General features: G+C 46.2%; 1 protein-coding gene across 1 annotated transcript; it reads right to left on the bottom strand.

The window, feature by feature from the left end:
- Window positions 1-1743: 1743 nt before the first annotated feature.
- Window positions 1744-22089, bottom strand: EMP1 (epithelial membrane protein 1). The gene is made up of 5 exons (XM_045873828.3): window positions 21923-22089; window positions 7302-7416; window positions 4978-5074; window positions 4724-4864; window positions 1744-4003 (listed from the first exon to the last, which is right to left on the bottom strand). The coding sequence occupies exons 2-5, from the start codon at window positions 7377-7379 to the stop codon at window positions 3837-3839; spliced, it is 483 nt and encodes a 160-aa protein (XP_045729784.1). The 5' UTR covers window positions 7380-7416; window positions 21923-22089; the 3' UTR covers window positions 1744-3836.
- Window positions 22090-22458: the final 369 nt, after the last annotated feature.

Genomic DNA, 22458 nt, shown 5'->3' on the forward strand with positions numbered 1-22458 from the left:
ACCATTCCTAAGTGGTAATGGAGAGCTCTGCAGCTCATCTTTCCTATATTCATAAATTTGGACCAGTTTCACCTAAGAGTATTTTCTTAACCACTTTAATTCAACTTGAACCTACCTAAGACATTGAATCTGACAAATATTTATTAAGCTCCCCTATAAAAGGGACTCTGACAACTTCCTGTCTTTTCATAGGATATCCAAGATTATCTTTCACGTTAACCCCCATGTCTATTTCTCCAAGTATCAACTGTAAACATAAAGATTTCCACTGTTTGAGCTTCTTTTAAATTATTTCTGAAAATGTTTGGTAACCTGGTGCCTTATTCTTAATTAGAATGTTTCCCCCATGATGATTAATTTCATTTGTCATGTTGGCTGGGCTATGGTGCCCAGACAGGTGGCCAAACATTATTCTGGATATTTCTGTGAGGGTGTTTTCGCTGAGATTAACATTTAAATCAGTGGACTTCGAGTAAAGCAGATTGTCCTCTGTAATGTGTGTGGGCTTCATTCAATCAGTTGAATAAAACAAAAGACTGGCCACCTCCTCCCCCCAAACAAGGGACAATTCTGCCAGCAGACATTCTTTGGACTTGAACGGCAGCAACGGCTCTTCCCTGGGCACCAGCCTGCCAGCCCTGTTCTCCCTGCAGATTTTGAACCTGCCTGCCTCCATAATCATGTGAGCCAATTTTTTAAAAATAAATGTCTTTCTATATGTAATTTACACATCCTATTGGTTCTGTTTCTCTGGAGAATCCTGAGTAATACACCCCCATTCACCATCCAGGTCTTTGAGATAGAAAATTTCATCTTGGCAAAAGAGAAATTTTGAGTACTTCTGAGAGCTTATTGGAGATTCTGATTAAAGATCTATAGAAGGAAAGGAAGAAAGGATGCTCTGGAGGTCTGACCCATGACCAGGCAAATGACATGGGGGAATGAATCCCAGGGAGAACTAAAGGAAAGAGGTAGCCTCTTATGACAGTATCCCAGAAGTGATCTAAGAAATTACATAGGTCTCTGAGAGGGTATCAGTAATCAATGCAATTTAATTAATTGACTTTAAAATATGTTAGAGTTTTATTTTCAGGTTCCATTGTATATTTTTTGTGTATTACTCTGTGCAGTTACTTCATCCAAAACCACAGGGGACTGACAGAGCACCAAATCCACATCAAAACCATTTGTATATTAGTGTTGACACAATGCTAGGGTACAAAGTATCTACTTTGCTTTTCCACTGTTAATTCCAGTCCTTACTGCTCACAGAAAGCAGTAAAGCTTTCCTTTTCTCATCTGCCCCTTACAGATATGCCCAGTTTATGCAATGAATAAGTTTCTGCAAAGGTATGTATTTGATGCATACCTTTGTGAATTGCTTTATATTTTGAAGACACATTAGAGGAATTGGCTATTTCAAAGAAACTTTACAAGTATCTGATTTCTTAATGTCATAAGTCATTCTGATTCAAGACCATAACATCTCCCTGATGCATTAGCTTATGAAGTTCTAATTTTTTGCTTTAGAGGTTTAATTAATGTAAGATAAAACTATATCTAATAACGTTCATTTGCCTAAAAGAATTATTGTAGAATGCCTAATGTATCACCAGAAAGTAGTTTAATGTCTCAAATAAATGCCAAGTTGTTCAAATCACACTGATTGACAACTTCATTAGGTATAAATGTCACTATTATCCCTACTGTCCTGCATTTTTTAGGAAGAAAACATTCACACGGTGAAGGGAGTCAGAATCTATTTTTATATCCCTAGAGTTATAAACATTTGTATCAAAATATTTACAATTATAGTATATGAAATATCAATCTATTAAAGAAGCCAAATACAGTACTAGAACAACCCACCAATGTAATGCAAATTACATGAGACATAAATGTCACAGAAATAAAGTAAAAGACAAGGGAATACATGGTTCACTCCAGTCATAGTTTGACTTTTCAACATAATGTGAGTATCTCTTTTGGGTATATCTGATATGTAAGTATGCTTCTGCACATAAGACAGCCTTCTATAATCATGTGATAATTAAATCATAATTAAAAAGTTCATCATCCCACAGTTTTTGCTTGCCATCTCTCTCCCCCCAGCCCAGGTAATCTGGTGGCCTGCCCTCAATATTCCCTTAACCAGAATGAACATAGAGCAATACACTTAGTCATAGTCCTTTTACATAAATACCAGCAATCATGGCATGACAACCCCCAGAAAGGAAAATTATGTAAGAAATGGAATAAGGAGAGAGCTGGGAGAAGGAAAGTAGGCAAGATGTCTCAGATCCCCCCCCCCCCCCGGGGTAGATCTTCTTCTCAGGTAATAAAGGAAATTTCTTCCCAAAACAACCCCTTTCAACAGAATCTGAGATGGCTCAGCTACTCCAGGCCAGAGCCATGCCTGCTTACCCAGGAATAACATACTGCTACTAAGTCCTATAGAAATGCTCCTATGGCAACAGACAGCCCAATCGCCAAATGACTGGGTACCACGAGAGTTTTTGCTTTTTATTTTTTCTCTTAAAGAAAATATCCACCCAACACCTATGTTTTTATTTGTCTTGTGGGAATTTTCTAATTTTCCCGGGAAGGCAGGCTCTCTGTTCTAATCATGACCAAAATCTAGTGTGCTTAATACTTTCCAGTTATATAGCACCTTTCACCCAAGGATCTATTTGGTTTTAGTTTATGTTTTACTAAGCTTCCAGAATTGCCCTGCCTCACCTGTGGGAAAGGCAATGGCTCCAGCCCATGTCAGAGAGAGAGCTACCACTGAGCCTAGGAATCCTGATCCCCAACGCAGATAATTAGACAAAACATCCTCAAAAGTTATAATTTAGAGGGAGAGTAATAAATCATGTTACAAGGAACCATGTCCATCTCTTTCCCAGTATGTGTTCAAAAGAAACACTGACTGCATGGACAGGGGGATCCTAAAAACATAACCCTACTGTAGGACTGCCACCAGATTGCCCCTTGGTCCCATAATTTATGTGGTGCTTTCACCACGGAATTGGTCATTAGTGGCTTTACAGAAATGCCAAAAGAGCTGCTTTGGCTTTAAGCGAGAGGCCTAGCAAAGGCCATAGCAAGAGGTCTCTGGGAGGGACAGCTGTGTGAGGTCCGGTCTGGGTTCTGATCATCCCCCAGGCCTTCCACTGTGAAAAGTTCTCTTTCTTGGTTTAACTCACCCACCAATTTGGCCTTAGGACTATATGTCTTTCTCCCATTTCGTCACAAATACCACTGAGTTCCATAGAGTTAAATATCTGTTCTAAAGAGGGATAATGGCTCACTGGCCAAAGCCCTCGTATGGGCCCTTCAGACCGGAATGTGATGTTTTGCTTTGGGTCAGAAAGGCACGATGGTTTCCAGGCTTAGCATATTCAACACAAAAACAAGATCTGCTCTTGCTGGAACTTGTACCGCTATTTTAACTTGATGCAATCTGTCTGAGGACGGCAGCACAAGACCCAGAATTCAGCCTCAGGAGTGAAGCCCATGGTGTGGCAGTAAATGGGGCCCCAGGCAGTGTGTGTAACTGAGAACAGCTGAAGGCCAAGTCTGGTGGCTGGAGAGAGGCTCTCCGGCTGCATCCGGGGAGCAGCAGAGCGCTAGCCAACTACTTTCTCCCAAGGGCAGGGGCTCACCGGCAGAGAACCTCCTCGGGAATGGTTTGGATTTCAGCCTCTCCCACCCTACTTCCCCTCCCCGCCCCCCTCCCCTCTCTCGGTTTTTCCTGCACAGTATCTCCCACTTCCCTCCCAGATTCAACGGCTTCCTTCTCCCCACCCCCCGGATCCCCGTGAATTTGTTCGGCCTTATTTCTTTCTCAGGACTAGATAGAGCACTCCAATGATGAAGCTAAAGCAGAAGCAGATCCAGGTGAGGATGAAGGAGTAGCCATGGTGACTGTTCGAGTAGCTGGTTCTATAACCACCGGCATAATGATGAGTATAGATGGACACCCCAACCATAATGCACAACCCTGCAAGGGGGACGAAAAAAAAGTCTCATTTTCCGGTTTTTTTATATTAAAACCAAGAAAAAAATCGTATAACTTTTAAAAGATCCTATTTCAAATCTGGCTGTTTAGCCCTATACGATAGTAATGTTGATTTGCCCTGAAGCAACCAACCTTGATGGTTGTGCTGATAAACTGGAGGTGTTTGGGCTCTCACGCCCACACTGGTTTGTGTAGCTACAAGTGTGAAGTAAAACACAGAACTTCCCGTCCACCACCCAGCTTTTCCTTCTGGACCCCAGCATATGTAGGCAGGCTGCCCAGGATGCAAAAGAACACAGACTTGCACCCAATTGTGTGTGTTGGGGAAGAACGGCAGAAGAAAGAGAACAGCATGACTGGCATGCACCGTGGCAGTGGCTTCGTCTAAGGACGCCCACCATCCTGCCTTCAAGTGTCATGTGTACAAGTGCTTACAGTGGGCATGGCCTGGCCACTTGGTGGCCACCCGCCCCCGCCACCCCACCCCAGGAGCACTAGGTTTAAACATGGCAGTCTGTTTAAAGCAGATGACAGTACTTATCCAAGCACCAGCAGGGGTTCTCAAAAAGAGAACAAAAAAGCAGAGGAGAAAATTGTCCATGTGCCATGTGCTCATCTGTCCAAACTGCCAGGAGCACCCACAGTAAGGCCGCCCTAAAAGCTTTTCTGGCATAAACCGGAGCCCACCCCTATGATACTCACAGCACACGAGCATGGTGGCCCCCGAGAGGAAGAAGCGGTTTCCCTTCTCCATGGTGAAGAGCTGGAACACGAAGACCACGAGGGAGATGACAGAGAAGATGATGGAAAGGATCATGAAGGCCTGCACCGCCTTGAGGGCGTCTGTGGACACAGGAGGAGGAGAACAAGGGTATTGGGCTAAGCAGTCCCCGACAGGCTGCACGCCTCCCCGACCACCGGAATCGCCCCACCAAGCGCAGCCCTCTAAGACATACCCTCACTGGCATATGACAGGATGTTATCACAGCCGCCGCTGGTACAGTTTTTCCAAAGACCAACTGATGCTTTGGTAATATCCGAAACCACCCAGACCTGAAAGCAAAAGGAAACAAACAGTTGTTTAAAAGCTGACCCTCATGGGGCGCCTGGGTGGCTCAGTCGTTAAGCGTCTGCCTTCGGCTCAGGTCATGATCCCGGGGTCCTGGGATCGAGCCCCGCATCGGGCTCCCTGCTCAGCGGGAAGCCTGTTTCTCCCTCTCCTGCTCCCCCTGCTTGTGTTCTGGCTCCCGCTGTGTCTCTGTCTGTCAAATAAATAAATAAAATCTTTAAAAAAAAAAAAAAGAAGCTGACCCTCTGCTTTAAAAGGAAAAGAAATAGCAAATCAGATTTGTGTCCGGATCGAATCTTCGGCAACACCCCATACGGAGCTCCAAATATGGCTAAGCACCCCACCTCTTGGTGGAAAAGAGGTGTGACCAAAACTGAAGCCACAGAGGTGCCAAGAGAAAAGATGGAAGATTGTGTGACTGAAGAAAAATCACATAGCTTCTCTGGGCTTCACATTCCTCATTACTCAAAAAAAAAAAAAAAGTAATTCAATCATAGTGGTTTAAAATTCTGAGGTTCTGAGAAAGAGAAACATCGGATGAGGCAATTGGTTTTAAGTATGTACCATCCATATGCTCTATCAAGACCATTTTAGGGGCGTCTGGGTGACTCAGTGGGTTAAGTGTCTGCCTTCTGCTCAAGTCATGATCTGGGGGTCCTGGGATCAAGCCCCATAGGGGGCTCTCTGCTCAGCGGGGATCCTGCTTCTCCCTGTCCTTCTGCCCCTCCCCACTGCTCATGCTCGCTCTCTCTTTCTCTCTGTCTCTCTCTCAAATAAATAAATAAAATCTTAAAAAAAAAAAAGACCATTTCATGTAAGGGCCCTGAGGGGGTTAAAAAAAAAAAAACACGCTCAACTAGAGGCAAATACGAAACATATGGACAACGAAGAAAACAGCAATGAGTCTTGGTGTCAAGAAGTCACTTCCATCCAAGCAGAAGGATGTGGGGGCCCCTGAAAGTAGAAGAGTGACCAACATGTATTCCTCAAGACTCACTGTGGTGCCAGTGTCCCTTCCCACGCGGCTCAAGAAAAACAATTATTCTTCTGGAAAACAAACACCCGGCTTGTCCACGCAGAGCACCTATTAGAATGAGCACTGCTGGAAGGCCAGGGCCAAGGATGTGTGATCACCTGCTCTTGATTCAATAAACAACTGTATGCCAAGCCCTATATTAGGAGCTGATAATTCAGCACTTTGGCACCCACTAAAGCTGTCTGAAGTCACTTATCAGGCTTGTTACCCTGAGAGACTTGGGGGTTGGGGCCCGGAATGGCTGACCCACAGCCTGGAGGAGGGCTCATGGGCTAGGATTCTTAAATCAGCCTTGCTCCTGGCGACCACATCCACCAATGATAGCCAAACTCTCCTATCTGAACTTCAAAACCCATTTGTCCTTTAACTGTAACATGGCTCTATCAGATTCTGGAACCACCATTTGCCCGTCTAGTGATGGATGGCCTTGACTTTTGTGTGCCCAGGGCTGTCTTTTTTCTTTCTGAGACCAGCACAATAAAAGCAAATGTGGTGCTATAAACGACCGCTAGAGGTCAGAGTAGCCCAAGGTTCAGAGAGAAAAATATTTTTTACATTGTTTTGCTTGAGTGAGTTAATTCCCTGGAACCAGGTTAATCTGGCACAATTCCACCTTCACATGCTCTTCTCAGTTCAGAATTTGAATGTGTCAGTCTGGCAACCAAAGCCTCTCATCGTTTCTCTCTCCCCTCTATCCTTCGAATCAAGGTTCCCAGAAGGAAAGGAAGCTCTGCTCTCACCGCATGGGTATCCCCATGCTGCCCTGAACAAAGCCTCTCCCTCTCACCGGGGCACCTTGGCTAGCACTCCTGACTGAAATGCATCCCTGTGCTCTTTCTGCCATTCATCTTCCGCCAAGAGACCCCGCCCATCTACCCATCCTCCAAGCTCTACCTCCGGAGAAGTTTCTGCCAAGGACTGGAGAAGCCTCATTGTCTTCTCCAGCCTCTAGACGCCCACAGCCCTGGCGGGATTACTCTGGTAGACACCGGCTTTTCTCCTCCTGCTATTTCAGTGTTTGACGTGCCAGTGGGTGCTTTTTTTTTTTTTTCCCACAACGAAACTGTATATTCCCAAGGGGCAGGGATTGTGGCTCAAACTTCTTTTGTAGCACTTTATGTAAATATTCAGATAATTTCTGGGTGAATGAATGAACAAAAGAACATACTACTCACATTGGCAATGGTGGAGACAAATAACATGATGACAGTGGCGATGTGGACCACAAAGATACCAGCCAGTAATACCAACATCTTGGCTTTTTGATGCCTCAAAGAGCAACGAAGAGTTCTGAAAAGAAAAGAGAAGATAAGGGGGGGGGGGGTTACTCTCAGATTCAATCAGACGATTCAGCTTCCCCACACGTGTGGACTATCTGCTAAAATCAGGAAGAATTTCAATAAAAGCCATCACTATTTCATTATAAATTCCTGAAAACCTCTTGTTAATCTAGTTTCCTAAGTGCCTCATCTATTTACATATACTTAAATATAAACATAATTCTGCTTCTCAAGTATTTATATACTCCTCTCTCTAATAAAGCGTGTTTCCGGAAACACACACACACACACAAACTTTATCACTATTCATGTTTTATTTTGTTTGTGTCTTAAGAACCAAACGAAGACTTGGATCTTTTAAAAGGCCTTTTTGCAGCTGTAATTTCCAGGTCTCTGTGCAACAATGTCCCATAAATTTCCATTTTCCACTAGGGAAGCGTCTGCGGCTCTATCAAACTGTTCGCCCCGTGACATTAATAGAAGTGGATCCCTTCTGCCAAATAGCAGCTAACACTCAATGCCCATAGACTGAATAGGCTACTCATTTGCTCCCGGGTGAGATGTAAAATGTAAGAGCCCCAACTTCTGTTATTACAATGCTGTTTGGTATTCAATAATTATAACAACCTAATTAAAGTGTAATGGTCTGATCACCTACTGATTGAACATTTCAGATTTGTATTGCTGCACCTGAGCCTTGGGGCTGTATGTGCCTCATGGGAGGGACTCTGCTATTGGTCTGGGGCATAATGCTGTGTTTTCTTTGATGCAGTATGTCCGTTCTGGGGCTTTTGAACTATGCAGACTGAAACACCACTGAACGGGCCTTCTGTTTGTGCATGACATTTACACATCGTCCAAACCTTCAGGAGTCCATGGAGAAGATAGGCAAATGCATAAATCACATGGTGGGAGGATTGGGAATGAATATGGATTAAGAATGGGCATAGATAGGGGCACCTGGGTGGCTCAGTCGTTAAGTGTCTGCCTTCGGCTCAGGTCATGATCCTGGAGTCCTGGGATCGAGCCCCGCATCAGGCTCCCTGCTCGGCGGGAGGCCTGCTTCTCCCTCTCCCACTCCCCCTGCTTGTGTTCCCTCTCTCGCTGCGTCTCTCTCTGTCAAATAAATAAATAAAATCTTAAAAAAAAAAAAAAAAAAGAATGGGCATAGATAAACCAAACTATTCAGCCATAATCTCAGCAGAGGAGAAGGGAGCCCATTGATCATAAAGAAAGTGTGAAGGATGCACATGGGAGTGGCTATTCTGATTTATGTCAGCTGCAGAGGGAGGGCTCCGTTCAGAGAGCTGCAGGTTATTCACACCAGGATGGAGGTGTGGATGTCCCCACCTAGGGAGGAGATGGCTGGGCACATCCTGCAATTGTCCCGCTTCTCTCTCTCACTCCACCTAATTTAATTGAAGCTTTGAGCCTGCTGGAGCCACTTTCCTATTGTCCCGGGTACTTAGTGGCCAGCACTGATGCTCGTCTCAACACTCCAAGTGCCTTTTATCTCCTCTCACTTTCCCCATCAGGTATTCAAAATCTAAAATGGTCTTTAAAAAAAAAAAATCTAGAAAGTTCTCATGTACACGAAGGGGCCTTGCTCTTTGCAGGCCAGGAATGAGAGGCAGCCTGTGGCTTCCCAACCTGCTCCAACAACCCCTGCCTTCCTTCCCAGTCCCAGCATTTCCCTCCAACCCAGGCTACTTTGTAGGGATTTGTCCAATTTCACTGTGAATGACAAAAATCATGAAGTTTATCCTGCCGCCTCAGGGGAGAGCTTGGAGCTTTCGTGCCCACTATTAATAATCTCTCTGCACATTCAAATTCATTTTTGCTTCCCGCGGGTCACGCACACGTCCACAATTTTCTGCTTTACTTTAAAGCACAGTGAAAAGAGGTTTTTGAGTTAAACAGGTTGAGTTAGAATCATCTAGTTATGTCCTTCCATTCTCAGTGTCCTCCTCTATAAAGTGGGGGCTGTAATGCCAATGACACAGGAAAATACGAGTTATGGATCATGTTTGTGAAACCAGCAGCATCCACCACACGGCAGATACTAATGGGGCTGCTTTGGTTGTGGTTATTCGCATTACTATTAATATCCTATGAAACTGAGAGTAGCTGTTACCAACATAACAAGTCAGTTAGTCACCAGGCTACCCCATGTTAAGTACAAGTAATAGGATATCTGCTATGTACTTCACCACGCGGGGTATATAAATCATTTTGGTCCTCTTAGAAATTGCCATTATGCCTAATCCCTGCCCTGCGAGTGGGGAGACTACTAAGAACACACCCTCAGGAATCAGAAGGAGAAAGCTCACTCTTCTCAACCCTGACCGTCCTCCCGACACCCCCAAAATTCATACCATCACTGGATCCCTGATCTTGCCCTTCATGGGGAAAGGAAGAGGCTGACTGTAGGGAATTACAAATATTACATAACAAGTCATATGTTTAATACTCTTTGGGCTCTATAAATGTCTTTTTTATTCCTTTGACTTCTAACTGACAAACATCCTCCTCCTAATAGACGGAGGTGGTTGAAGGGCCCAGAACAGAGTATAACACACCAAGTGAGGCCTCTTAAATGAGGTGGAGGAAACACTGTGAGTTCCCTGCCTTACATGTTGTTGGGAATTCAGCAACCCTTTCTGTCTCCTTGGGTTGCTATGTAACCCTCCAGAGTAAGTCTCATTGTTTTCATCCCTGCTCGCCCTCTCCATTTTGATGACTTGATCGTTATTGCATTCCATGTACCATCTTCCTACTGCACCTCACTTCAGCCCATCCACTGTACCCCCAGCCTCCGGATCTCACTCCTGATCTAAGGGTAATGGCCTTATGAACAAGAGGTCTAATAGTGCCCTGCTGTGTAGTGCTCCCTGTTTTTCAGGGCCTGGCATTTCCCCATCTGTGTTGCGTGTGCTCTGTTGTTGTGTCCTGGCCACTTTAGCCCAGGCCAGTTGTCTGCAGAGGCTCTCTTTGCCTGACATGAGCAGTGTTTGGTCCCTGGCCTGAACATGGTGCATTTTAACTAGGTGTGCTCTGGTCTGCTTGTGAAATGAGACCCATTGCCATTGCTGCAGGACCCAAGTCTGGATCTCACTGCTGATCTAAACCAAAGCCCCACCTGATCATTATTGCCTTGCCTGGTGCAGGCCAGAGGAGTGGGTCGGGGAACTGAGCAAAGAGGTGACTCTCTTTCTTCTTAGATTCCTGTGATTTTACCACATCTGTCCACCAAGGAAAGGAGCAAAAATGTCTTGGGTTAGCTGGGGCTCTTATTGTAAGGAACACGTAATTCCCTCTGCTTTTGGCTGCTGCATCCAGCCGGAAGTAGGGGCTAGCTAGCTGGAGCTAGTACACAATGCATACAGCTTCTCCATCTTTTCACTGCCCCCCAATTTCGTAGGTTTCGTTAGTGTCATCCATTGTCAGCTTAGAGGGGCTTCCACTGTTTTCGGTGGCCCTCCCCAACGCATTTGGAAGCAGAATGAACTATCTTCTTAAGTTTCTAACCTGGATTACCCCTTCCAGTGCCCATACTAGAGAGTGCCCAGCAGAGAAACCCTCAGCCAGAGGTGCGTGGAAGGGCAAATCTTGATATATTTATAGGCAACCATGAGAGCTACCTAGCGGGTGAATGTCTGGGGATCTATCGAACAGCAGAGCACAATGGGAATAAACAACAGAAGGTCTCAGGCTCTTGAAACTCCTACCCACCCACTACTTGCCGCGTAGCTTGCAGGGAGACTCATTCCCTACCCTGGTGTGTATCTTGTGTCGTACAAAATCACTGAAAAGACACCATTTCCGAACGTTCGTATCACTGGAAGTACTGGCTGCTACAACTTGGCAATTTGTTTCACTACAACAATAACTGACTTCTCCCTCAGACCTCTCTAAAATGCTTTGGATGGCACTCTCCCGTGGAAAGCATACCCTTAGTCACAGCTGGACAGCTCGAACCAGGAAGTACAAAATAACAGCATTGCAATTCTGAACACTTAGGAGCAATGCCTGTCCCTCAGAGCATTTGTGCACTGGGCAGTCCCAAAGTTTCTCAGTTGGTTGCTTGGGAACTCCCATAAAATCATTTAAGGTACTTCAGCTCTCAGACCCAGGCCCACAACACTAGTCCATTCACAGTGTTCTCGAAGGATAGGACATCCACTGACTGTTCTATGCGAGGTGCCAGGATCACATTTCTCCACCCATCCCTGTAAGCAGAGTAGGACTTCTTGGGACAGGGGTACCCAGGGCTATCACTGCACTGGGTGGGAAACTGAGAAAAGTATAGGAGGCATGAATGTGGACTCTAGAGAGAAGTTGAGTGCTAAGAGAAAAGGAAGTTAAGAGACTTAGGGCCACACATCAGCTCTCTGACATCCCTTTTCTGTTGTTCTTTCTTTCAAACGCACAAGCCAGCCGGTTCCCTTTCTACCACCACCATCTTTTATTCTTGACCAAACTTCCCCTTTTCTTCTCAAATTGCCCAGCCCACAGAGGAGGAGCAGTCTCTTTATGCTCCTAGTCCCGATGCAAACCTCACAACCACTGACCATTCTAGATTTGGATTAAGTTGTTTGTTAAAAGAAAACTATTACAGTTAGCAGAAATGACCTTGAGAATTACCATTGCTGGGGATTGGAGGTGTAAAGGACTAATTCATGTGGGGTGGAGGTGGGGGAGATAACTGTCCTCTCCAGTTGTCTCCATTAGCTTAAATCTTTATTGGTTTCTTGCCTTCCTTTTATGGCTTCCTACTCCCCTAAAATATGAAAGAACCAAAGGAACATAGCTCCGAGACTGCCTTGCATTGCTTCTTTGCCTTTGCTTTTAGGGTGCTGTGACCATGAGAAATCAATCAGGCCCCTGTGAACACCTTTCCTTTTCTGATGAGTACCTAATACTGCAGAGACTTTGAGGGTAATTGACTTTTAAAGACACAGTAGGGGAGTTCAGATGTTCGTAATTTGGATCGATGGTTGTTAAGCTAGGGTCAGATAACTTCTTCCTGCCGCAGAGTGTGTTTATTGAACGGCCGCCACCAGAGTCTGGATGATACAGTTCTTTAAGGGTGGTCTAAGTCACAGTAATTGGGAACAATACAGCAGAACAGAACAATCAAAAACCCACTTCTCCAGCAAAGGAAGTGGTGGAAATCCTGGGCTTGACTCACTGAAGAACTAGCCTGAACCTGGGGGTGTAACATAATCAGAAATGGGGGTGGAGGGTGGGGAGGGCAGGGGCTGTGTGAGCAGAGGGGGAGTCTCGCAGAGCTCAAACGTCCATGATTCATTTGAGAGTGGGTGAGATTCTCCCAGACAAAGGCACAGTGGAGGCTTCCTCTACCAGATGGTGCAAGAGAGCTTTCTGAGAGCACGTGAATCCGCTGGCTAGCTAGAAGACCGTTTAGTCATTTTCCTGACCGCCTTGGATAACCCAATCTTCTCTGGGGAGAAGGGAGTAATAATGGCCAGCTGCCAAATTCCCCATCTCTCCTTCCTCTCGGATGATATTGCCCAAAGCAAGTCAGGTCATGAGTTCTTCCTCCATTATTTACCCCTCATCTATTCCTTACTTCTGCTCACATCGTCCTTGCCCAGTTCAGATCCTAACCTGGACCCCAGCATCAGCCTCTGGCATGATCCTCCTTCTGAGCTCCTCCTTCTCTGACATATCCTCCACACCACTGCATTATCCAACCTTGTCACTCCTCTGCTCAAAATCCTCCAAACACCTCACCACCCCCTCCCACTCATCACTGGGAAAGAGGCTCCAAACACCTTACTGTGGCCCTGGAAATCCTGAGAACGTGGTTTCCAAAGAAAAAGCCCTGCTTTTAAGTGTCCTTCCTCCAGGAACTACCTAACGAAAATTTTTCAAGGAAGCTCAAACCCTGCCTCCTCTAGGAAGCCTAAACTCTGCCTCCTCTAGGAAGCCTTCCCAGATACACAGGTCAGAAGTAGTCATTTTCCCCACTATGCTAGAGTCCTTACATAGCCCTTTATTAAAACCACTAATGGCAGCCTGCCTGGTAACAGGACTACTTATGGAAATATTTGGCTCCCCGAGCCTTAAGATTCTAAGTTTCTGCAGGGACAGTCTTATCTATGACAGGTACCAAGTAAACTTCCATTCAGTGAGCAAATAAATGTTATTAGGAAGGCAATATTTTTTCTTACATACATGAACTTTAGTCCTTTGTAATTTTTAGAAATTATTTATATTACTATAACTCTGTATTGAGCATCTTATCATATGCAAACTCTGTTACATATTGCTATATAAATATCTTTGTAAACATACGAATATTTCCTGGGTAACTTTGACATTTGAATATACAAGGGTATATATGTGTTTGTTGCCTTTTATTTAAGAGGAAATAAGTAGATGCAAGGAAAATATCTTAAATTTCTAAACACTAATTTGTCCACGGATTTAACTTTTCTATCTCTTTAAGTTATAGAACCTCTGGACTGAGAAGAGGGGCCTTAAAATTCCTCCCCAATATATGAACCTCAACTACAAATCTACACCACAGAACTACCTAAGTCATGCTTACATTCCTCCAGTGATGGGGAGCTCACTACTTGCCAAGACCCTCCCATTGGGAAGTCCTCCTGACAACGCATCAGAATCTGCTCTTGGCAACTACTATCCCTGATCTTAGTTCTGCCCTTAATCTAAAGCGGCCTCTTCAGACCTTTTCTAGAATGGTCACCTTTGCGCACAACTTTCAGGCTACCAGAGAACTAGCCAAGATCATCTAAGATCCCCAAATCTCAATCACGTCATAACACAGCCTTGATTTTATTCAACTGTTAGACGCTATTCTGTCTTTTCACTGATTTGTGTTTTCCCGATTATGAAATCTCCATCTCTTTCTGGAAAACTTTCTGGTGAACTTTGAAGAAAGCTGTCTCACACCATCTGACCAACGACATGGTGTTTCCTGCAAGGCATGAGAGAACATGAAAGACAAAGCTGCCCCTGGTCACATGATCTCCGGGAGTCAGCCACTATCTCTGGCCACCTCCCTAGCATGACACCCAGCGGCCTGTCACTTCTCCCTGTGCAGACTGGCAGCACCAACACCTTTCTATTCTCTACACATCAGTCTCATTCTGCTTTGGTCGGTTTGTTTTGATGTGTGTCCTGTGGAGGATCATTTGGGTTGGCAAAGTGGATGTCCATTTAACACCAAAGCAGAAAAGGAAACACTCTCTTTTGGGAGCAGTCGGAGAGGATATATCCAGAGGAGGAAAAGGCTGGGATTAAAAGCAGGTTGAGGGGATGAGACCTTGGATGAGCTTTTCTGGCCATTGTTATTGTTGTTTTATGTGGGCGTACTTTCCATTCTAAATATTGTTTTTACATAGGGGTGGGAGAGGGGGATGTTAATTTCTCCGTGGGAAACATGGGGAGAGAAAGGATCTCAAAGGACCATTTCCTCCTGCCTCTGGATATCTGATGTTTGGTGTGGAAGGAAAGAATTTCAGGTTGTCCTCACTATATCCACGTCATTCTGGGGCCTGATGTTTTTAAGTGCAGGGCAGATGTTGTGACCAGAAGAAACATCAGGAATCAAGCCACAAAAGTAACTGCATGCTCCAGGGAAAATAACTATGTTTTCATGGTCTTGGCGGAAAGGGAGTTCCGTTTCCCAAATGTGGTCTATCGATAATAAATGGGGGTTATTATAGGAAGAGTAGTGTGTATCTGTCACTGGTGTAAATGAGCACAGACTCTCGCATAGTTGGGGATGGGGGGGGAGCAAGCATGCTATTAAAAAGAAAGGAAGAAAGAAAGAAAGAGAAAGAAAGGAAGGAGGAAGGGAGGAAGGATGGAAGGATGGAAGGAAAGAGAGAGAGAGGGAAGGAGGAAGGAAGGAAGGATGGAAGGAAAGAGAGAGGGAGGGAGGGAGGAAGGAAGAAAGGATGGGAGGGAGGAAGAAAAGAGAGAAAGAGGTAGAGAGAGGAAAGGAGGGAGGGAGGGAGGAAGGAAGGAAGGAAGGGAGGGAGGGAGGGAGGGAGGAAGGAAGGAAGGAAGGAAGGAAGGAAGGAAGGAAGGAAGGAAGGAAGGAAAGGGAGCACCTATTAGACAAACAAAATCTGAAACAGATTTTGCCTCTGAGTAAGTGCTGACTCTGGGAAAATCCCATTACCTCCGGCTGGTGGCTCCTACAGAGACAGAGTACATAGTGGTAGAGCATAGGTATCAGGTTCAAATCCTGCGCCACAACTTTTTTTTTTTTTAATTTCAGTGTTGTTGAGGTATAATTGGCATATTAAAATTGTAAGATAGTTAAAGTGTACATTAAGGTGATTTGTTGACTCCAGCACTTCCTAACAGGGATCTATAGGCCTCAGAGGGCTCGTGTGAGGATTGGTGCCTGCAGGGCAAAGGCTATAGGGTCGGCGGTTTGTCTTTCTGTTCCTTTATGTACAGTGAGAGGCTCAGGCCAGCAGAATGGGCTTTAAGCTTCTCTAGAATCTGAGGGCCAGCAACTATGCTCAAGGCAAACAAGTAGCATGAATCTTGTTTTTGCAAATGCTCCCAAGGAGAGTTCTCTCTCTCTCTCTCTCTCTCTCTCTCTCTCTCTCTCTCTCTCTCATTTCCCCTTGTCCTCCTTCACATCCAAGGAGGGGTGGATCTGGCAACATCCGGACCCGGGCCGCGATGCGGCGGCCGGCCCACGCCCCCAGACCGCAGCTGGCCAGGCCACGGGGCGATGGCCCCCGGGTGAGAACAGAAGCTGCAGTTGTCTTCTGCTTCTGACAAAAGAGGAGTGTTCTGGCGACCAGAACGTCTTCGAGGGAGAGGTTGCCAGGACCATAACTAGGGTTTGGGAAGAAAATCAAGGTGTGGTCCGGGCCCGGCGGCGCTTAGGCGCGTGGCCGGTAGGTGGCGGCAAGACGCTTCAGCCCGCAAAGCTGCGGCGGCGAGAGCCCGCGCAACTGGGGGGCGCGCAGCCTGCGGCGGGATGCGCGCCAGGGCGCCGGGTGCGCGCCAGGGGCTCGCAGTCTCCTTGGGGGCGCTTGGTTCTTCAGGGGTTTAGAGGCATCGAGGCCCTCTACTCGGATCCCTGAACAAAGGAGGAAATGCACCTTCCCCAGAGCGCAACCAGAACCAGAACCGAAGCCCACCATCTCCCATCTCCCAAGCCAGGCCTCTCCCACTCCAGCATGATCTTCTCTCTCCCAGATTTGTCTCAGGGCTCGGCAGACGTTCTAGAATTCCTCCCAGAGCTCCCCTTCACTCTGTTCCTCCCACCAGCTCCTAGTTAATCAGAGGGTCTGCATGGCCCCTCAAAAGGGTGCGGAGGGCGGCGGCGGCTTCCTGTCATAGGGCTGAGCAGGCCCAACGGCGGAGTCAGGTCTGCGAGGCCCCCACACTGCAAGCGCTGAGACACGCTTCCAACATTCCATCCTGGCCCCCGCCCAAAGCACCCGGGTCCCTTTCCCACCAAAGCCACATCCGGCAAAGGGAAGTTGGAACGCACCCGCCCGCCCAACTCAACTGTTTCAGGGGGGCAAACCTCTCTCCAGTTCCCCATCTCCAGCCCCCTAAGAAGGGGTCTTTGATTCTTTGAAAGAAGCCAAAGGATCAAGGACCTCATTTTGCTTTTAGCTCTGATCTGACCCATCGGAAAAGAGGGAAAACCAAGAGAGATCACTGGCCTGTTGGCATAAATATTCAATGGAAATTCAAATAACACCAAGCCTGTATTGACCCACATTTGTTACTTGAGCAACAAATGCCCCCCGCCACCCCCCCACCCCGGCTTTGAGGGGACAAAGAACAGAATATTTGGCCCTAAGGACTGTTCTGAAACACTGAGGGTTGGGTGGTCCCCAGACAAGAAGGGAAGGAAATAAGGGGCGCCTGGGTGGCTCAGTCGTGTAAGCTTCCGCTTCTTGATCTCAGCTCAGGTCTTGATCTCAGGGTCGTGAGTTCCAGCCCCAGGTTGGGCTCCACACTGGGTGTGGAGCCTACTTTAAAAAAAAAAAGACGAAGGAAATGAGAGTGGAATCCTCCTCACACTTCTCCCTTGCTCTTTGGCCTTCTCCCTGTCTTTCTCTTTCCACTTCACTCACCTCTTCTCTCCCTCAAAGCACAGGCCTAAGGAACAGCGGGCATTTGTACTTGCCCCCTCCCCCTCCTCTCCTCCTATTCGCTCTCATCTACACCTTTACCGCCACACCCTCCCGCTGCTGGGTCTCCCTCCCAGAGAAGAGGGTGGAGTTCCTTTCCCAGGACCAGCTCAGTCTCTCCCTGAACCTGGTTCGGTTACTCGTGAATCCCTTGCTGTTGTCAATGTCTTAACAGGCTTATATAGCCTGCCTCTTCTCATCAGCTGGCATCCTTGATGTTTCATTAATCAAACCTCTTCCTTGTCTTCCAAGAGTTGGGTGAATGCTCATTGCTATCTGATGATGAGGCCTAAGGAATCTGAGTGGATGAGCAGAGGAGGCTGCCTGGGCCCTTAATCCTTTGTAACATGCCCTGCAATGCAACATGATGCCTCATTTAACTTTTCTACCAATTTTTATGGATTAAACTCTTAGCATGGGCCAAGGGATTTCCAAAACAGGACGATAACATCGTAGAACGCTAGAATTTCAATGGTCTCCAAAGCCCATCAAGTTCAGTTCCCTCCATCAAGAAGACGAGTGACTTGCCCATGGTCATAGGGCAGAGTCAGGCCAAGACCACAGCCCTCCAGCTCCCCATTCAGCCACTTTGCATCGGGCCCAAGATTCTTGCCCCCACTTTCAACCACTATGCCTATGTTCTCGATTTTAACGACCCCATTTGAAGAGAGAATTCATGAAACAGACTCAGGAACTACAAAAGCTGCCACATCCACATAAAGCCAATGGCACCAAGAGCAGAGGAGTCCATTTTAGTTCCAAGGAAATGCCCATATCCAAAACAGGGAAGAAAACGCTGACCCAAAGATTTTTAAAAAGGAAGAGAGAGAAACAGCAATCTCCACAAGGGTTTGTACGGTTATCTTTATGCTTCAGTGTCAGTGGATCTCCCAGTTAAATTAAGAGAAATTATTTTTACCCAGTCAGGTCACCAAGGACTGAAGGGTTATAAGAGTGGTCTCAAGACATGAGTGTTTTGGTGGGGGAGAGGTTTGTGAATTCAAGTAAACTAATTGGAACCATATTTGGGCTCCCTTGATTACTGAATAGAAATTTGGGATCATCTAAGCAGAACTAGGAAGAGGATTGGAAAAGAGAAATTTATTGTCAGAAAATTTCACATCTACACTGGCTGAAGATTATGAGCTCTTCTCCAGGATTGACGTCCATTTTGCAAGCCAGCAATTAGTCCAGAGTTACAATGGGTTGGCAACTTGTTCCTGTAGTTATCATGACGGGTGGTAACAACGTGAGCTATAGGAACTATAAGCCAAGTTATGGGATCGCCCCAACAGGGCCAACTTAGAAGACTGTGTCTCTGGTTTGGGACTGATTCAACCATGGCCTCGTGGGTAGCAACTGGGTGTGTACCTCCGAGTATGTACATCCAAAAGCCCCAGATGTCTCCCAGCTTTTGTGTTAGGCATCCACGTATATACATGTGGTAAGTTAAAGAAGAAACCGGATTCATGTATTTAGAAAATGAAATACCTCAGAATCAGATCACGTGGGTATGGCCGACTATGTTTATGGTTTCAAAGCTTTAAAAAGTTTTCCTGTTCTTTTTGAGTCTTAGGTAATAATAATCATACTGATCCATCAAGCTTTACCCATTAAGTATTAATTAAGGGTCAAGTGTTTAGAGGCTAAGGGGCACTGGGAAGAACAACAACAAAAACGGAATAGAGAATTTCTGCGCGCCCAGGACTGCAGAACTAGGAACGAAGTATAGAAGTTACAGAGAAGCCAATTGTGCCAGATTTAAGATTTTCTAATAATCAGAGCTGTCCAGCAACGTGGGGGTGGCATGGGGGAGGGAAGCATGGAGGCGCACTCTGAGGTAGGGAGCCCCCCTCTTCTGGATATTTTAAGGACATGTAAAATGGCCATCTGTCCAAGGTGGTGTTAAAATAGGACTTCTGCATATGGTGGGAGAATGAATGAATTGATCTTCAAACTGAGAATCCCTCCCAAACTGAGAATCTGATACACAAAATTAAAGATAGAACATAACTAAATTTGCCTTGTGCCCTTTTCTGTGGCCATTTTTCAGATATACTCCCCAATCAGGCTCTGAGGAGTCTGCAGAACAGGATTTTGCCTCGTCTGTAAGTCTTCTAGGTCTCTGACTGCTCTCTCCATTGATCCCAGTGCATCCTGGACTGAAAGAAAGCCCCCAGAGCCCCCCACCCCCCCCCCCCGGACCAAGCCAAGAGGCTCTACATCCCCCAGAGTCTGGCTGGTCCCTGGGAACTGGGTGGGCCTAAGCTGGTCTCCAGAGGGAAGCAGGAAGAGTTGAGAAAGTCACAGTCCTTCTGGTCAGTGGAAGGGATGTCTTTCCTTTCCTCAGAGATGTGCCCTGTCCTCCTGGGAGGTAGCCAGCCTCTGTTCTGGGATGGAGTCCACTCTCGGTTGGCCCTTGATGGCCTTCTGCCAACTCCCAGGATAGTTTAGTGCCCTCAAACAATGTAAAATCTGGGGGGTCCTCTGACCAGGACGCCAGACCGGATGGCCTGCAGCCCTCCAGACAGCACTCCACCCCCGCCCCATTCTTCAGAGTCTGCGGTGGAATCCAATCCGCCCCTGCGGGGGCGGGGGGGGGGGGCAGCAGGGGAAAAAAATAGCCCTCCCATTTCAGGATTTTCAAAGACTTACAGCTGAAATCCAGAAAAACTCCTGCAGCTTAGGAGCTCCCTCACCATTTCTTGGAGGCAGCAGGGAAAACAGGAATTAGAACAGCATTTTCAAAATTGCCCTCAAACTTCGGGAAATAACATAACAGTGTATTTTCTCACTTCTAGAACGACAGTGTATCGGGAAACGCTGCACCACAAAATGCAATTCAGGATGGTCTACACCCGCAGATTTCTCAGTATTTTCTGTCTGCTGGCCGGTTAAGTAGTGCCTAGAGTTTAAACTTGCACAAGAACTACAGAAAGATTCATACTGGATTCACAGAATACCATTACTACCAACTGTAATAATGGCTTCCCTTCATCCACAGCCATGTAATCTGGAAATAATAAACATTCGAAGCAAATGTGAGAGTTCCCTGCATCTTGAAAAGTTTCCCTTGCACTTAGTTAATCATCCCCTCCAGGGCAGTTTTACGAGGCGCCTGTCTGTACAGTGTACACAGGCTGATTGCATTTAAATCTTCTCTTCCAACGCATGGCATTTCCAAAGGAAAAGCCTCATTTCGCCAGACAAGCTGAATCCTGTCATCTTCCTCGGCTTGTTTATGTAGGGGAGCAAAAAAAAAAATAGAGTATCTATGTCGAAAGGGGCCACACCTCAACCAAAATGCTAACCTAAAACAAAACAAAACAAAAGCAAATAGAAATCACCCTTCTTCCTTTCTCCAGATTCACTTTCTGATTAGCGAGAGGGTTTTGCATTTGCACAACCACATTTTGGAAGAGTGAGAAGATAAATGGTCCCAAACAATCACTTCCTTCCATGCACCTAAAAAAATTAGTTTATTATTTCTAATACGCCATCTTTTCACTCAGCACTAAAATTTCTGGGGTGGAAGCACAAAGCCATTCAACATTTTTTTTTAACAGGAGCAAATGAAGCTCCCCTACACGACCCACCCTTTCCTCCAAACCCAGTTTCCCTCCTGCCTCTTCCCATCCTCTACATCTGGCAAGGAGAGAAGGAGCTCTGGGTTCCACATCAGGCTGATTTGCACCGAATGAAACCCTCCCACATTTCATTTCAAACTCCCATTGATACCCCCACCTCTCTGTTTTCTTTAAACAAACCCACCCCCTCCTCCCATCCCCGAGGGGAGAAACAACACTGACATTTATACAGAAGTGAATGAACGAGCTGTAAATGCAACAGCAAAAGTGAACTGAAAAGCACCTATCTATCCATCATCCAAAAAAGACCAGCAAACAACGACAAGAGAAACAACTCAAATCCTGAAGCAACGTGAATCAAAACAGACAACCTGGAAAACATCTGGCAAGTACGTATGTCCTTCAAAGGTATGCAGTGTTTCCTCCGTAAAGAATCCCTTATCCCGGCATGTTCCAAAGTCCCTGCTCCCAAGCAAGAACCCAGTTCCTGCAAAACGTAATCACAGCCCAGGCCCGCTGATTTCCCTGGAGGCTCCCAACTCCCCGTCATAAGGCATTTTCCTGAACCTTATAGAAAAAGTTGTCTGGGTATCCACTTGTAGCCAGAAGTTTCAAGAATTCAATTCAGAGGATCACAGGAAAAATAGCACAAGAAAAAAGAAAAAGCAAGGCTTAGATGACTACTAGGTCAGGAGAAGGAGAGCAGAGAAGGAAAGAGAAAGTTTGCTGAGCTTCCCCACAGCGTTGGAAGCTGTCCTACCTGAGGTCCAAGTGACTGAGGCGTCCTGGGGAGCTGGAGCTGGTGGCTGTCTGGTCTGCTCTTCTGGAGGTATGTGACCACGGCGAGAGGAAGGACCTGCTTCCCGAGGTTAAAAGTTTCCAGCGCTAGTGTGCTGGGGTGTGTGATGGGCGGTTTCTTTTCACTCTGTTTTAAAGGAGTTTCTATGAATCAGTCTGACTTTAAAAAAAAAAAAAAAGATTTGTTGGTAAGCTACGCCCTGCTGGGTTGGCAGTTGGTCAAGAGAGGCTGGGAGTGAGCCATCAATTCAAAGAAGCCTGTTTAGGCTCTCTCTGACTCACACACACAGACCACAGTGGAAAAAGGAGTGACATTGCTTCAAATGAGTAATAGGAGTCACACAAATAGATCTGTTTACCGAAGCCCATTCCTCCTCCCCGAAAAGGAGACTTGGTTACCATGGGCAGAGGCAAAACACAAGTACTCTGTCCAAATGTTCATCTGGGGAGGGGGAGAGAAAGGGACAGGGTCCTGCCCATCGAAATCTTAGCTAATCA

Source organism: Mirounga angustirostris, unplaced genomic scaffold (assembly GCF_029215605.1).
Source record: "Mirounga angustirostris isolate CCGP_5_RB_7025 unplaced genomic scaffold, mMirAng1.0.hap1 SCAF_5, whole genome shotgun sequence".
Taxonomy (NCBI): Eukaryota; Metazoa; Chordata; class Mammalia; order Carnivora; family Phocidae; genus Mirounga; species Mirounga angustirostris.